Source organism: Nymphalis io, chromosome Z (genome assembly GCF_905147045.1).
Source record: "Nymphalis io chromosome Z, ilAglIoxx1.1, whole genome shotgun sequence".
Taxonomy (NCBI): Eukaryota; Metazoa; Arthropoda; class Insecta; order Lepidoptera; family Nymphalidae; genus Nymphalis; species Nymphalis io.
Window position 1 is genome coordinate 12,450,711 of NC_065918.1, and position 15,715 is coordinate 12,466,425.

The following is a 15,715-nucleotide window of genomic DNA, read 5'->3' on the forward strand; positions in this document are numbered from 1 at the left end:
AAAAAAAACACGTTGAAAATAATAGAATTGATATTACTTGAAGTAATTGATGAGCGGCAGCAACTGAGTTGAGGGACGCGGGTGCGGATCGCGAGAGAGCAGACGCTGTACGGCCTCTTGCAGCCCCGGCGGTATACGAGGCAGCACGGCCAACACTTGCTGGTCCAACTGTTCACACATTCTCATATTACAGAACGAAAGCGTATGATAAATTAGTATACCATATCAATACCGGGCTCATTGCGTGCCAACCTGTGGTCAATAATTTTTCGCAAAGAATATAACATTATTATTAGCTCTTCATGCATGGTTGGTGGAATATTGATATGTTTGTACTATTTTTTATCGTCTATTCCCAAGGGCCAAGTGCCAATTAAGAGTAGCACCAGTTAGCCAACGAGCTCGCAATCTTGGTCTCATTTTCTTTTTAAATTTTCAATATTAAATTTAGTTCAACTTTCAAATATTTAATGAAAATTAGTGTAAAGCGTAGGTAAAATAAAATAGTATTCAGACGTGAACTTGTGTTCAATTAATATTCCTCGTACAGGTAGGTTAATTGTCGACTCCGAACTACGCTTAAAAATTAACTAGTTGGAACACAATGCAATTGTTTCGTTTCTCCATGAAGTTCGTTTTCAATTTCAGTGCTATTGTGTTCACGACTGTATTTGACAAGTAGCCTGAAGGTTGTTGATTAAACAGTCAATCCTTTTGCGATACTGAGAGAAGCTAAAGCTATATCGTAGGCTAAAGCATATATTATTTTTGGCTTTAAAGAAAACGTTAAATAAATGAGAAATATGATTTAATTTTCAATTATTTCAGGTCAGGTTTAATTATTATCTAATTTTATAATAAACATTGTGTTAATGGTTACACCATATTTTCTCATCTTCTTGCGAATGTCAAATTACTGATGACAGAAAGAGAGAAATGATTTATTTAAAGTTTAGTACATAACGATCGTATAACTTGAATGACTATGTTATAAAATAAATTATATAATGTTTTTTTATATTGTAGCGCTCAAAGACGACATCGTGTGCTATTTTATTTGACTTATAATTTTGCTTTACTTTACACAAATATAATCAAATAAGTAAATTAAAGCGTACAAAGGCTGATTTATCGCAATGAATTTGTTCCAGCCAACCTTTGAGTTACCTATTCAGAGAAACAATATAAAGAAAAGTAGAGAAATGTTAAAATTATTTAAAAATATATTATGTCAATATATAAAAGAAAATAAAGAATTAAAAATAAAACTCGTTATAAAGTACGTTTGACAATTATTATATTTAAATATTTCTTAGCGAAACGAACTTTATTACGGGAGGTTCTTTATTATATAAGTTTCATATTACAATAAATTAATTAAAACCACTGTAAAATTAATTGGATTAATCCTTTTAATACGCTTTGATCGCTTGCTTTATATACATAGTTGTATTTACTTTTGTTGTTTCTCTAATAAGATTATGCCCCTGTAGGAGACAGGTACTCCCAATTTAGATACCTTTAATTAACAAAACGCTTAGTGGTTCGGATCGCTACATTTAGGAAGTATCTTTGTTTTTGTTTTAAATTCTATTATTCTAATTAACTTTGAAAATATATTTAAATTATAGCTATAAACGTGTCATAAAAATATATAGGTACGTCCTTGTTTAGCTGAAAATGCCCGAACCAGCTTAAAAAAGAAATGATAATAAAAAATCAAATAAAGTATCCCCAAGATTTAAAAGGAAATAATATGATCCTAACATTTAAGTAAGTTGTCTAATGTAAAATAACAGTAGACAACTTATATTACAAATTAATTATTAAAAACACAATTTAAGAACTTAATAACAAAATTATAGGTTATATTATAAAGCAAATTTATTTTTTTAACTCTACTGAAAGCTAATTTAGTTAAGATGACTTTTTCATAAGAAATATTGTCGCAAAAGTTTAATGAATATGCAAAGCTAGTACATCAAGCTGAAATTATATGAAGTTAAAATTTAATTCACTAATGAAAAATGAGTCGACGACTTTTTCTGAATGTTTCATTTTTACCTCTCACCCATTAATTTTTTTTTTATTATTCAAACTGCTACTGTATTAAAAATCTTATTTTTTTCTTATTACTATTTTTAACTAAATTCTGAAGACCACGGAATGGAGGTGGACTAGGTAATACAATATGGCATTTGTGTTTGGGATATTAAAAGTTTGTATACCATGTTTTAACCTATTCAACGCCTTTGGCTTACGAATAAATACAAAATGATAAGAGTAAAAAAAACTAGTAATAGAAGAATCACCTCGTGAAAACAAGTTAGTGTTCTAAAACCAACATTATGATGATGCCCATAACAATCTTGGCTTAACAAAAGTCTATGCTCAGTATATTACTAAGTAATATCTTGTCTGTGTGGCCAGGATCTTACCCAGTTTTGTAAAATGATATTAAAAAAAGTATAATGATATTAATAATCATATAAACCGTTTCATTTCAAATATAATTAATTGGTTTGAAGGTTTCTGCAATTCAATTAATGCAATATTCTCATTACTCGATACAATAACGATATATTGCGAACGAATTTGTAAATTACATAATGCAATATAGTATATGTACTGTAGTGTATGGAAAACGATAATTTCTATGTAATTGATTTTGTTGGAAATTTGGCTTTAATGTATTAATGCGGTATAATTTTCCTAAAAGTATTTATAAAGTAACTTTTTTATTTGTATTTTATGTAACAATAAATGGATGTTGGTTTATTTTTTTGAGATTAAGAGACGTGGACTCTAATTGATTAATTACTTTTATGGTATATAATATATATTTACTTTTACATGGAGAATGTTTTATACCATTTCACTTCGTAACGCGCTAATAGTGTTTTAGCACTTTAACTTTTATACCGTTCAACCGAACACCATCAGTTGATATATAAGTACATTTGATAAAGCATAATATTTTAGCGCAAGTCGCAATACATTGTAAACATTAATGAGCCATTGCAAGACATTCCGAGCATTAGCATTTAATCATAAATAACGAGAATGACGCATAGAGCCCAGAAGCTACATTTATATATTATATCCATAATCCATTCCACTCCATGGATAGCGCTGGATAATGAGGGGTCACTTGGCGTTATTAATTTAATTATAATAAAATAATGCCCGGTCTGGTAGTTAGTATCATGTGAATGAATGGACATTTGTTAATATTATTCAGGATACATCGTCATTAATTCATATATGATACCGAATAATATTCAACTTCATTGTTATAAGATTTTTAAATGATGATGATATAAGTGGTGACCAGACGATGTGAGTGACGAAAATGATCTCTAACCACAACAAAGTGGCCATGTTACTAAGCATTTCATACATCATCAATGCATCAACAACCACGGGAACTAAAATCTCTTCCTTTGTGCTCAATCACCTTCCAACCCGGTACATAGCAATATAAATTATTGCTGTTTGGCGGTAGATTTATTGGTAGTTCAACCATCAAGATAATTAATATCGAAACTTATTATTTTAGATGCGTTGGAAATATGAATATTATCTGACGGACAATGATTTGAAATTTTTACTGGTACCAATATTATTAAAACATTTCTTACGTAACGTTAAGAATAAATTTATACTTACATATTCGATCTGCTTCATATAAAGCATGGGGTTGTTGTTAGCTTGAATCAGCGACTTGCCTTGGTTGTACAAAGCGCATATTATCAGTCCCAAAGAGAACATATCTGATAATATTGTGCATTCGCCGTTTGTTTGCATTTCTGGGGCTGTTGATAAAGGCTTATAATATTGTATTTTGCCTTAACTAATAAACATTATGTAGCTGTTTTTTTAAGTAATATTAACAATACCTATCCTAATCCTATTTACTACTTCAATTAAGCGTAAAGCTTGTTTTAGTGGTGGGTACGACAATAGTCTGAGGGGACTTTTGTACATCGATAGGCGGTAAACCATTGGGCTATTGATGCTTCTAAGTCTAATATTTAAATTGTAAATCATTATTTGTGTATTGTGTACATATTTCTAATTACTGATGACATAAGGAAAAAAAATCGATGTAAAAGCCGTTATCAAATAATTTGATATAAAAGTACAATGTATGGAAAATATTTAACTTACCCATGAAATCGAGGTTGGGCTGGCAAATCCTGGCCACTTTCGTAGACCACGGTGGCACGGAAACATTATCAGTTGGATCAAGGCCAACAACTGTTTCTGTAAAGAAAAAATATTTTTCAGAAATCTTTCTAATTATTATAAAATCGAATGTAAATAATACAACACATATATAAGAATACATATGAATAGCATATATAAGAGGGACATATTATATTTAAAAAATAAATGAATGCTTGTTTTATTTTCATTTTTCACGCATACGTATATATTTCCTGAGATTTATTTATTTAATTTCAAATGTTTATAAATAAATTCGTCTAGAAAGGAACAATTTAATATTGCTTCGTATTTCTATCGCTTACATAGAGTTATTGACCGAGTCCTCGACCGACTAACCGACCTCTCATCTTTACAGATTAATTAAAGGAGTTACCTCGTCTCGGCTTTGACAATATTGAGTCCTCTAACAATAGGAAATGAGTTTATAAAATTAAAAGCGACTAATATCGAAATGTGTGTACGTCTTACCAGATAATTTTAAGGACTGTTACACTGTACAGTACATACATACATAACTTTTAGAAACTATTAAGAAAATCCGTATTCTAACTTGTATTTAAAGAAATGATCATGCTATTTATTATTTATGTTATAATATATATGTATATGTGATATAATGTTTGTTTGATTTGCTTTGTAATTTGAATAATATTTTAAGGATTGACAGATTTTAATACCTATTTAGATTTATTTTAACCTTTAACAAAGATAAGCCGAAACAGAAGATGAACTTAGACCAAACTACATAATTGTCGATTGATAAATATTTCATTAATACAAATAATACAAAAAGACTTCAATGTTAAAAAATAAAACAATACATTTCTAATTTTAATATCCTTTAAATTATTTATAAATTCATTATACAACATACAATTGTATTATAATTTTTATTTTATATGAATTTGGTGGGGCAGGTTTAAGGACCTATGTACCATTTTCAGTACCGCTGAAAAAGTAAAGACGTAAATGTAACTGTACGCAAAATTTCATTATTATGGGTGGTGAGTAGTTGAAACGTAAAACGTAACAGCTTAACAAACACACAACATCACATTCGCATGTATGATATTAGTTAGAAAATGTAAATTAGATCTAATCTAAATATTACAATACTATATGTTATGATGATAATGCTAACCGAGTCAAAGGCCATCTTCTCAACTGAGACGTGATACGTTTAAATGTGCACAAATACTCTCTATCTAATTCCTGCTAATTTTTAAAAATTAGCAGGCTGAAGTGGCAGTGGGCTGGTCACGTATGTCGTAGGACCGATGGCCGTTGGAGCAGACGAGTCCTAGAGTGGAGACCGCGAATCGGCAAGCGCAGCGTAGGGTGCCCTCCAGCCAGATGGACCGACGACCTTAAGAAGGTGGCGGGCACCAACTGGATGCGGAAGGCGGAGGACAGGGAGCTTTGGCGCACCTTGGGAGAGGCCTATGTTCAGCAGTGGACAACGATTGGCTGTTGATTGATTGATCTAATTCCTATAGCTATATATATAGTCGACGCAGCTTGTGCGATATTACGGACTTAACTAACAGCTTAACGTGCTTTCCGAGGCTTGGAAGACAAATCCTAATTTTCAACTTCAGCAGTGGCGACTAAGAGTTTGTTTAAATAGTTAGAAATACATATTAATATTTATAATAGTCCGACTCAAATCGGATCTACAGGAGAAAAAATAAACCACTAGAGCACCTTATTTATTTTCAAACAAAGCTGCCAAAATATTTACATGTATAATTCAAATAGTAATTACTATGGATTTTGAAGGTAAGAAACCTTCAAGAAACTGAATTCCACGGTTTTTACTAGTATACATATTTTTTATAATAGAAAGTAATATAAAGAGAATAAGCTATAAATGAACAAATAATTAAAATAATTATTTATTTTGTCTCAAATAACCTGAGCAACAATAAAAAAAGACAAATGTCGGAAAAAATTGAATGACCGAAAATGAACGACCGTCACTGGCAGATATTATAAAGAAAATAAAGACAATAAATAAATATTGAACAAAGTGAAATTGTCATGCCGTTTGCTATCACAGCAAAACGAGTCGTACTTGCACTAATTAATTTTTCACGTCAAAAAATTAACCGAATTCAAAAATTGCAGATGCAATAAAAAGTGTAAAATCATTTATTTATGTTGGAAACATCATAATTTGTTTTCCAAGTAAAAGTTCTATAAACCTGCATCGTCAATTGCTTGCATTTATATCTTTTATTTTGGGTCGGCACAGTATGTTTTGGTCTTTCTTCATCGCTCCCCAGCCATATCCTCATTTACTCCCTTTCTGCATTTCAATCCCGTTCTCGTGATATTAAATTACTTTTTCAATACGAAATTTCCATACTGGTTACCATTTTTCTTTTCTATTACGTAACTATTTTCAAATTACTTTTCTTATTTTGTATTCTATCGATTAATACATCATTGTTAATTAATATATCGATTTTTAAATGTGCATTTCAGATAAATGCTGACATACACATTTTTTAAATCGTTACTAACTTAACGGTTGCATAATATGACAACAACCGCTATTTATTTATAGATATGGTGTCTTCAAATCCAGAGTAAACAGGTTTCTTATAGGCAAGCGTGCTACATCTTAGACCGTGTCGATGCTTAACATCAGGCAAGTCAACGGTCAAACGCTGGCCTATTAATAGTAAAAAAAAAAAATAGGTAAACACGATATTCCAAAGGTTGGTGACGATGTGCCCACTTCGCCACCCATCTAGAACACCAACGAAAATGTTACGTCCCTCGTGCCTAGTGGTTACACTGGCTTACTTACCCTTAAAACTGGAACACAACAATACTAAATATTTCTATTATTTGATGACCCTACGTAGACAGGTAAATGTTATAATTGTACAGCCAATTTTGCATATTACTATTTGATTAAATTACTAGTTTGGAGTCAATAAAGTTTCGTATCTTATTTGGAAAAGAAATTTCGCGCTGTGGGACATTACTCACGAATATAAGCATGTTTTATTGTTTATTAGGGAAAACTGTAAAGTTATTAGTTAGTACGACCTTGACTTGTAATGCATAAATCGATTGCGGTAGAAGCAATTAACATGCATTATTGAAACCTAACCACTATATCGTAATTAAATAAGCTAGTATCATAATGGTTAGATTAATTACATAAGGCAATAATTAATACAGTTATGAGCTAAGATACAAGCGTACTACATACGCGGGTTTTCGGCGAGATTTTCCGTAGCAGCGTGGAGGCTGGTAGTTGTTTACACTTCCGTGCCTCAAAAAGAACGGTGTGAACTTGTGTTTGTGCAAGGCATGATCACTTTTATTTGTCTTGCGCAGATGGCTAGTCTCTCTTGACAATCGTCAGTAGAAAATCATAGTTTTAAAATGTTGCGATACGACTCTATTACAATTTTTCAAATTGAATTGTAGCTTTTAAAATAGATTAACGATAAAATTTATGAGGTTAATTATTGAGTGAATCGTGAATCAGTCACAGTAAAACGTTGTTGAGGTTTTATATTGCGCGGTTAGAGCGCTCTCCAAATATGCCAATATTAAATTCCGTATATCGTAAACATCAAATATGGAAATTATGTTATTGGTCTGATTTTTAGAGATTTTAAAATTTTGTGCCTGTAGGACTTTAATCACTAATAATGTATATATTAACAAATATTTAATTTAATTCCGAATTTTTTAATAAATTTATAGTTTTTTAATCGCCAAGTTATTCTTGAGTATATTACATCGTCGTCTAATAATATATTTAAAATATACGTTCAGTTTAGAAATATGTTATATTGAAAAATTTGAGGGTGAAGTAATGATTAATGACAATTTCAAAACACTGGTGAGTGTTCTTGAGCTTGATAGATTTCAATATTCAAATATGAGATCCAAATAAACTTTATTCAAGGATGATTTTACAAGCACCTTTGGATCAATTAGCAAGATTAAATTAATCGGTTCTTAACGTAGTTCTTACTCAGCAGAACGCGCAAACTACTATTATATGTGTATAAATGTCTTTGTATAGAAATACAAAGTACTCAAAAACCTTTGTAAAAAATTAAATTCCATTTCAAGACTTTCATTTTAAAACCTGCGAAAAGAACATTTTCATATTACATTTTAACGAAATTGTACTATGTTATGAAAGTATAAAAAAACGTATTACCGTTACTGTATTAAAATAATCTAAATAGTTCATTCAGCTTGAAGCAATATTGCGCTTAAGTGTTTTGACATGACTTTTAAAAAATAGCTTAACTTTAAAGTTAGCAAAATATTCATTATTTTATGTATACTTTTTTGTTAATGTTAAATATACTATGTTAGACCGACTCGTATGCCGTGACGGTAAACTGCATTACGCTTTCCTATGCACTCTGGGTCTCTCTCCACAGCCATTTTTGTTAGCCTAATAATAAGTTTTATTATTAATATCATAATAATAAAAAGAAATTCTGTTTTTATCTAATATACTCCATATCTATCTATTGGCTTAATGTCTGCGGGATTTTATATTATCTTATACATAATCAATCAATATTTTATATTGATTGATTATGTATAAGAATAGGGCCTGTACTGAAATTGCATAGTCGGCATCTTAATGATCTGGGGATTTACAACAATTAAAATGAGTTTTAGTTTTAGACCTAAACATATATACAGATAAATTTAAATATGATTGATAATTTGGTACAACTCGTTTGTACAAACGAATTCTATTACGGTCTGGCTTTGTAAATGCGACACCACGTGCGTTAGTCATAATAATAAAATTCTCTTTGTAATTTCTAAAGAACAATAAGCGCTTATTATATAGTATTAATGTAACAAAAATTAAGATAGTATGTTATATTATATAAAGTGTATAGTGATCCTTGTTATTGTGTGTTGTATTTATGTAAAAAGCCGAGATGTCTTTGTTGTTAGAACGAGTAAATCTTAACCGATGATCGTAGGTCCAATGACTTGAGTAGGCTAGACGGTGAAGGAAAACACCGCGAGGAAACCTGCATGTGTCTAATTTTACTGAAATTCTGCCACATATGTATTTCACCAAGCATTGAAACAGCGTGGTGACATAAACACTAAAACCTTCTACTCAAAAAAGAAGGAGGGGAGTTTTTAGCCCACCTTTGACATTCACAGGTTACTGATCCTTATTATTGTAGAAACTAAGAGATACTAAGTTAACAAAATCTTTAAATGATCTTTAATATATTAACTGTATTTATGTATTTAATTAAATACTTATACGTTTAATATACATACGTGAATAACAAATGCAAATATTAAAAAAAAAATTCTATTCAAAGAGCTTAAAGTTAGAAATTCGCAGAATGAAATATGTATGATGAGATGATTCGGCTTCGAAATTTCAATCATAGCGTTAAACTCATACTACGTTACGGCTTCTGAATGGCGAAAATTTTATTTAAGTGAGTACTCATTTAATTATTTTTTTTTTGAACTTTCATTTAACATATAGTCAATACTTAATTATTAATTTTGGTGAACACCAAAAATTAATATATGAATAAAAATTTATATTTTGAAAATTGTCTTTGAAAAAAACTTTAAAGTAACCAACCAAAGTAAAAATGTTTATTGTATGGACTCTGAAACCTGAAATAATTTAAATACTTCATTTAATTACATTTTGTGTGTATTCTTTTGAAATAACCGATACTAAAAAACGTGCCTGATGCCGGCAAAAAAAAGTAGAAAACTACAAAATGCACAATTTCACGGACAGGCTTGCCAAAGTTGAACTCTCACTTTGTTGAAAATTCACTCGTTTGTACTGTCAAAAGTTTAACGCCACAAAAATGTTTGAAATTTCATGTTATCTTTTAAACAAAAAAAAAACCTACTTACCTATAAAGCTATCGGTATGCTTAAGCTTCAATCACTATTTTCGAATTGCGATGTGGCGGAAAATTAATTTCGTTTTTTTGGTTGGTGCCCAAATGCAAAAAACATAAAAAAAGTTTTGTTTTTTTGTCCTGTACTATGTTTCCTATACCATTCGCCCGAATGTGATGAAACTTTGGAGAGTTGTAGTGTGCACGTAGGCCCACGTGAACGTTTCTGAGTTAGTACAATAGGTGATGGGCAAAGCCACGGGCTAGTTAACATATTATTATTTCTAATCGGTAGTTAATCTAGTTGGTACGGTTGGTGCTATAAATGTAGGATAAATAAAAATAGTTGTATGTGATTATCAGATGACCATTTTTTTGATCGTTAAAAAGGAGTAACTACTTTATTTCTTGCCAGTTCTTCTCGGGGAAACCACATTCCGACCCGGTAGCTTTATTTTAAAATTAACGACGATTCAAAAGTGAGAATCTACTTGAATAAAGTCCATTTTGACTTTGACTTTCCGTTTCTGCTCCCAGAGTTTAATTTTGAATTTATGTGGGATTTTTCGTAAATGTTTGTTTTATCTCATATTTTGAGGCTGGTGATATTACTCTAAAACAATTTCGTCCGTCGCGTGCAGCGTGCGTTCAGATTAAATTGGTTATTATATTTAAATTATTGTACCTATTACGAGTTTTTTTACTATTCGATAGCATTAAAGCTATCTGCGATATGTATCGAATAAAAACAGCGCCGTCTCGTGACAGTAATCGTAATTACATACAAATTGCAGTTAATGTCAAATCTAATAAATAATAATTAAAGTAACTCGAATTTGGCACTCAGTTTTTTATACTAAAAATATTCTAAAAGTATTATGTAAGTACTTGGTAACTTCCTAGTGTAAGCTTACAGTCTAACTCACAAGTCTTTCAATATTTAATAAGTTCGTAAGTACGGTCTAGTTTAGTCTGTGATAGCTACCGCCGTACCCGGCCTCGCACCAGATGGATAGGGTCGGCATAAAAAGTTTATATCGTAATATAATACATATAACTCTATGGTATACGTGGCGCCTACCAGTATAGAACCCAGTCGGCATGATGTTTTTCGAACATCAACAAATATTGTTATATTTCAGTCGTTTTAAGCAAAACATTAAAGAATTATACACTTGAACCTTCCTCATGAATTACTCCGTTCATTGTTGAAAATCGGTTTCGTAGTTTTTGAGTTCAGACAGACGAACTTTGTTGGGGCGCTTTGTTTTATAATATGTAAGCGTAATGTAATATTAACAGATTACGATGTTTTAATAAATGTCGATTTTATAAAATAGTGTGTTTTTTAATATTAAATAAACCCGATGGGTAAAGGTAATGTCGAAAAAGATATTTGGAAAGAAAAATAATTTGATTTTGATCGATGACCATAAGTTGGTTGTCAAAATTTCACTTGTGAGATTGAATGCGGTCTTACAGAATATCACTGCAGCTCTGTTAGAGCCGAGTCCATTATTTTCAATTAAATATCAATTCTGCACCAATATGAAAAAGTAACGATATTTATTGTTACTGTTAAATTACATCCTACGGTTAGTAGTAAATTGACATTGTGGTTCTAAAGGTCCTCTACCTGGTCAAATGGCTTTGTTTTAGCAAATTGCCAATTTGATGAAGCAACTTGTATTTGATCGATTTGTATTTTGTGTTACATCAAACAATCCGATCTATTTGTCTGAACAACAATACCGGTGAAGACAATTGTGACCGATCGAGGCCGATCGACTAAAATATGAGCCGAAAGTATTTATAAGTTTTAATATTATTTATTATTCTTATTTCTCTACTTTTTCAGAGTAAGAAAGTTTACATAACTATGTACGGATATGAGCCAAGGACTTGCATACATAACTAATTTATGGAATAGGGGAGTTAGTTTAAGTTTCTCAGTAGGTGGCACGTGTTAAATACGTATGTAATGCACGTGCAAGCGTAAAATATTATTAAATGTTGCAGTTTGCTAGACTTTTCTGCAGCGGTTTCCTAAGCAATCGTCGATATTTTTGCTCTTTTAAATCCCCTGGTATTATTCTATGAGAACAAGGTATTAGAGAAATGCGCATTGGTATTATTAAAATTAGTGAAATCTCATAATTTTACACAAAAATTAAATAATAAAATAAAAGTGACTAAATAAAAAGTAAAATAAAAGTGAATACCTAACGGATTTACACATCAAAATAACTTTGAGTACATTATATATATGTTCTTACGTTATTATAGAAAGTGTAAATTTAATGCGTTTTAAAATGAAGCTCTTATAGCGCATACATGTCTATTTGACAGGCTCTGAGTAACACCGTTTGTAATCTAACATTCAATTCTAACTTGGATATGCACTTACCAAGCACTGCTCATGCGATGCGTCTTTTATTAAAACCCCGTGTATTATGTGACGTTGTTGTCTTGAATAAAGAGAAAACCAAAACAAGCATATTATATCGCATGGGTATCGTGCGTATCATAGCGTTTCGAAATATACTACAAACGTGTGCTTTAAAACGTTTAAAACACACATTGTATTGATACAAGCCATGCGTATTTGCTATGCACGATTGACTTATAACTAAAATGCAGTCATAAAATTTCAATTATTTTTCGGATAAAAAAATATATTTATCGACCAAAACAAATGGGACACAAAGATAATGTCAACGGTAAAAAATGGTATTCTCAACAATTTGACGTCATTTAATATCTTTGAGATATTTCGTTCGTTTATTTAGTTTTAAAATAGTTTTATCTTTCTCGTTAATCTGGTGGCTAGATCTGTACCTTGGGTTTGAATCCAAGACCAGACCGATAAAAAGTTATTTGATTTTCTGCTAAGAAACTTGTCAAATTCTATTACACGAATAATGTATTTGGTAACATTCTTACGTTTAGATTAAACGGCGCTTTTCTCTTTTATGTGAAGCCTCTTTAAGACAGTTTTTTTTTTAATTTGGATTTATCTGTATTTTTTTTATATTCCTTACTATTGGTGTATAAGCTTTTCATTGCAATTCTTAACTAATATATACATTTATACACAAGAATTTATAAAAAAAATAACATATTGATATAAGCGCAATTTTTCAACAATTAAAATATTTTCTACAAAAGTGTGAAGTATATATTTTATATATTAGATTCCCCTATAATTCCAAGTGCTTATATATATATATATATTTATATATATATATATAATATATATATATATATATATATATATATATATATATAAATTATTTTTGTTCAAAATCATATATCATATACATATCGAATCATGTCAATTATTTAATATAATTTCAATTTAGTACCTAGTTTTTAGTTTAAAATTGTCGATTAGTTTTTAAAAATGGAATCTAAATTTTTTAATTTGTATTGTGTATTTGGTTTCATAAAGTATATTATATTTACAATCACTACCGAGTATATGCCAATAAAATCTTCAGACAAAAATAGCTCTGTCCATTCACACATACATAAACAAACTGGCACACTTCCAAACAGCAATCACAGCTAAGGCAATCTTAAAAAGCTCAATAATTTTTTATATCAGTTTTTAATTGTTTGTCACAATTAAAAAGCTGATATAAAAATATATATATTTAAATAAAATGTAACAAGTGAAATTATTATTATTTTCTGAAGAGTTTATTAGGCTAATATTTCAAATTGGATTCTAAAAGAAATTGAAGTCGAGTAACTTGGACTTTAGAAGTTAGCCTTATTGCTTTTAGACTAAGGCTTTTATCGTTTTCCATTCCATCGGTGAGAGGGATTTGTTTAAATTCATCTGTAACGCACATTCGTTAGCTATTCAGCCGTACACTAGTAAATTACATAAGTAGTTTACATTGCGGAATTACCTTGAAAAAGATGAGTGAGCTAGTGTAATCCGAGGTAAAACGATGACGGTTCTAAGATAGAAAACAGTAATTTCTATACGATTAAACATAAATTAAATAATAAATGGTAACTTTCTTTCAATCTATTTTTCCCGAAAACTTAACAATTCTTATCAAAATGATTTTTGATATGGATATGGCAACAAAATGGTCACAAGATTTAGGCTAGCGAAGACCTCCACTGGTCTAAAATTCGAAAATCGGCACATTCGCCTGAGCTAGCTATCCAATTATTGAGAATCGGATATTGCTTATATTAATGGAGTAATTGCACCTCTCAATCGTGAATTTCAATTGATCGACGAATTCAAGTAAGAAAAAAACAGTCCAATTTTGTTTTAAAAAAATAGATGACAAATATCGCTGAATACAAGAGTCAGTATTAATACAATGCATATTGCTTATACGATCTGGCTATCCATTTAAGTTTAGAAGAATTTCATTACTCCTCAAAGTTTGTTCATCAATCAATAGATTCCACGGGCATTCTTTAGAAATAGCAGGGGTTCCATTTTTACAAGATTGTTTCATGAAAGAACAATTTTAAGTTTGTCCGTCCAAAATGAGTTTTTGAGATAGAAGAACTTCCAATGACGTATTCAAAGGAGTCCTCGCTTAATTTAACTTTAAAGATTGAAAGGTCATTCAACTTAAGTGGTACGAGGGTATTTTAAATATATTCGATTCAAAATAAAATCTTTCTTATTATTATAATCATTCAATTCAATTTAATGAAGATCGTTGGCATTTTTTTTTATTATTTTGGATTTACTTTTGTTATTGCCATACTGAGTAGATTTCGTCAACTATATTATTCAAAAATGTATGCATACTCACTTCCGCATTTATAATATTACCAAGGATTACAATATAATAAAACATATGAAACAAACGTTCTTGAACAGTAGAGCTCTAACTTTTATATATATGACTCTCTCTTGTATCTGATTGTTATTTAAACTATAATTAAGCAAATACAAGTTAGTAATTAAGTACTTAGTATTTAAGGCATGCAATTATGTAATGTAGACTTACCGATAAATTCGAGGCCAAAAAGCTTCCAAGTTCCCCGTTTAGTCACGATGATTACTTGCGGGCAAAGGTTGCGGTGGATTTGCCTAATGCTGTAGTGCATGAAATGGAGCGCTTCGATGATCTAAACACAAAATAAAATATTTTAGTATAGCTACGATTATGTCAGCCTTTAAACGAACACACACAGACACACGTGCAAGTCGCGTCGCCAATCCCTGTTACAGATATTTCTTATTGTAACAAAACCTATGTTACTATAATAATTATACTTAACTTGTTTTACTATAACAATTATAACGAACTTTTCATTTATTTTAAGCTAATAATTAGGAAGGATATTTTTATATTAAAAATAAGTAGGTAAATAAGCCACCTGTTGGTAAGTCACAGCGACTTTTGTACTGTGTGACATTGCCTCTATAAGAAATATAAGCCTTACATTGTCAATGCGCCACCAACCTTGGGAACTAAGATGTTTTATCTCTTGTGCTTGTGAGTACGCTGGCTTACTAGTCCTTTCAAATTTAAGAACCCAACAATATTAAGTATTACTCTTTGGCGGTGGAATAAAAAATGAAGTCAAGTAAAATGAAATTATCG

General features: G+C 30.5%; 1 protein-coding gene across 1 annotated transcript in view; it reads right to left on the reverse strand.

Moving 5' to 3' along the window:
• The window catches only part of LOC126780670 (SCY1-like protein 2), a 105,025-nt gene that overhangs the window by 9,802 nt on the left and 79,508 nt on the right, over window positions 1-15,715 (reverse strand). The window contains exons 4-7 of the mRNA XM_050505300.1: window positions 15,116-15,236; window positions 4,171-4,266; window positions 3,670-3,815; window positions 38-168 (exon numbers count right to left, since the gene is read on the reverse strand). Of these exons, the coding sequence (XP_050361257.1) occupies window positions 38-168; window positions 3,670-3,815; window positions 4,171-4,266; window positions 15,116-15,236 (494 nt within the window). The remainder of the gene's footprint in view (window positions 1-37; window positions 169-3,669; window positions 3,816-4,170; window positions 4,267-15,115; window positions 15,237-15,715) is intronic.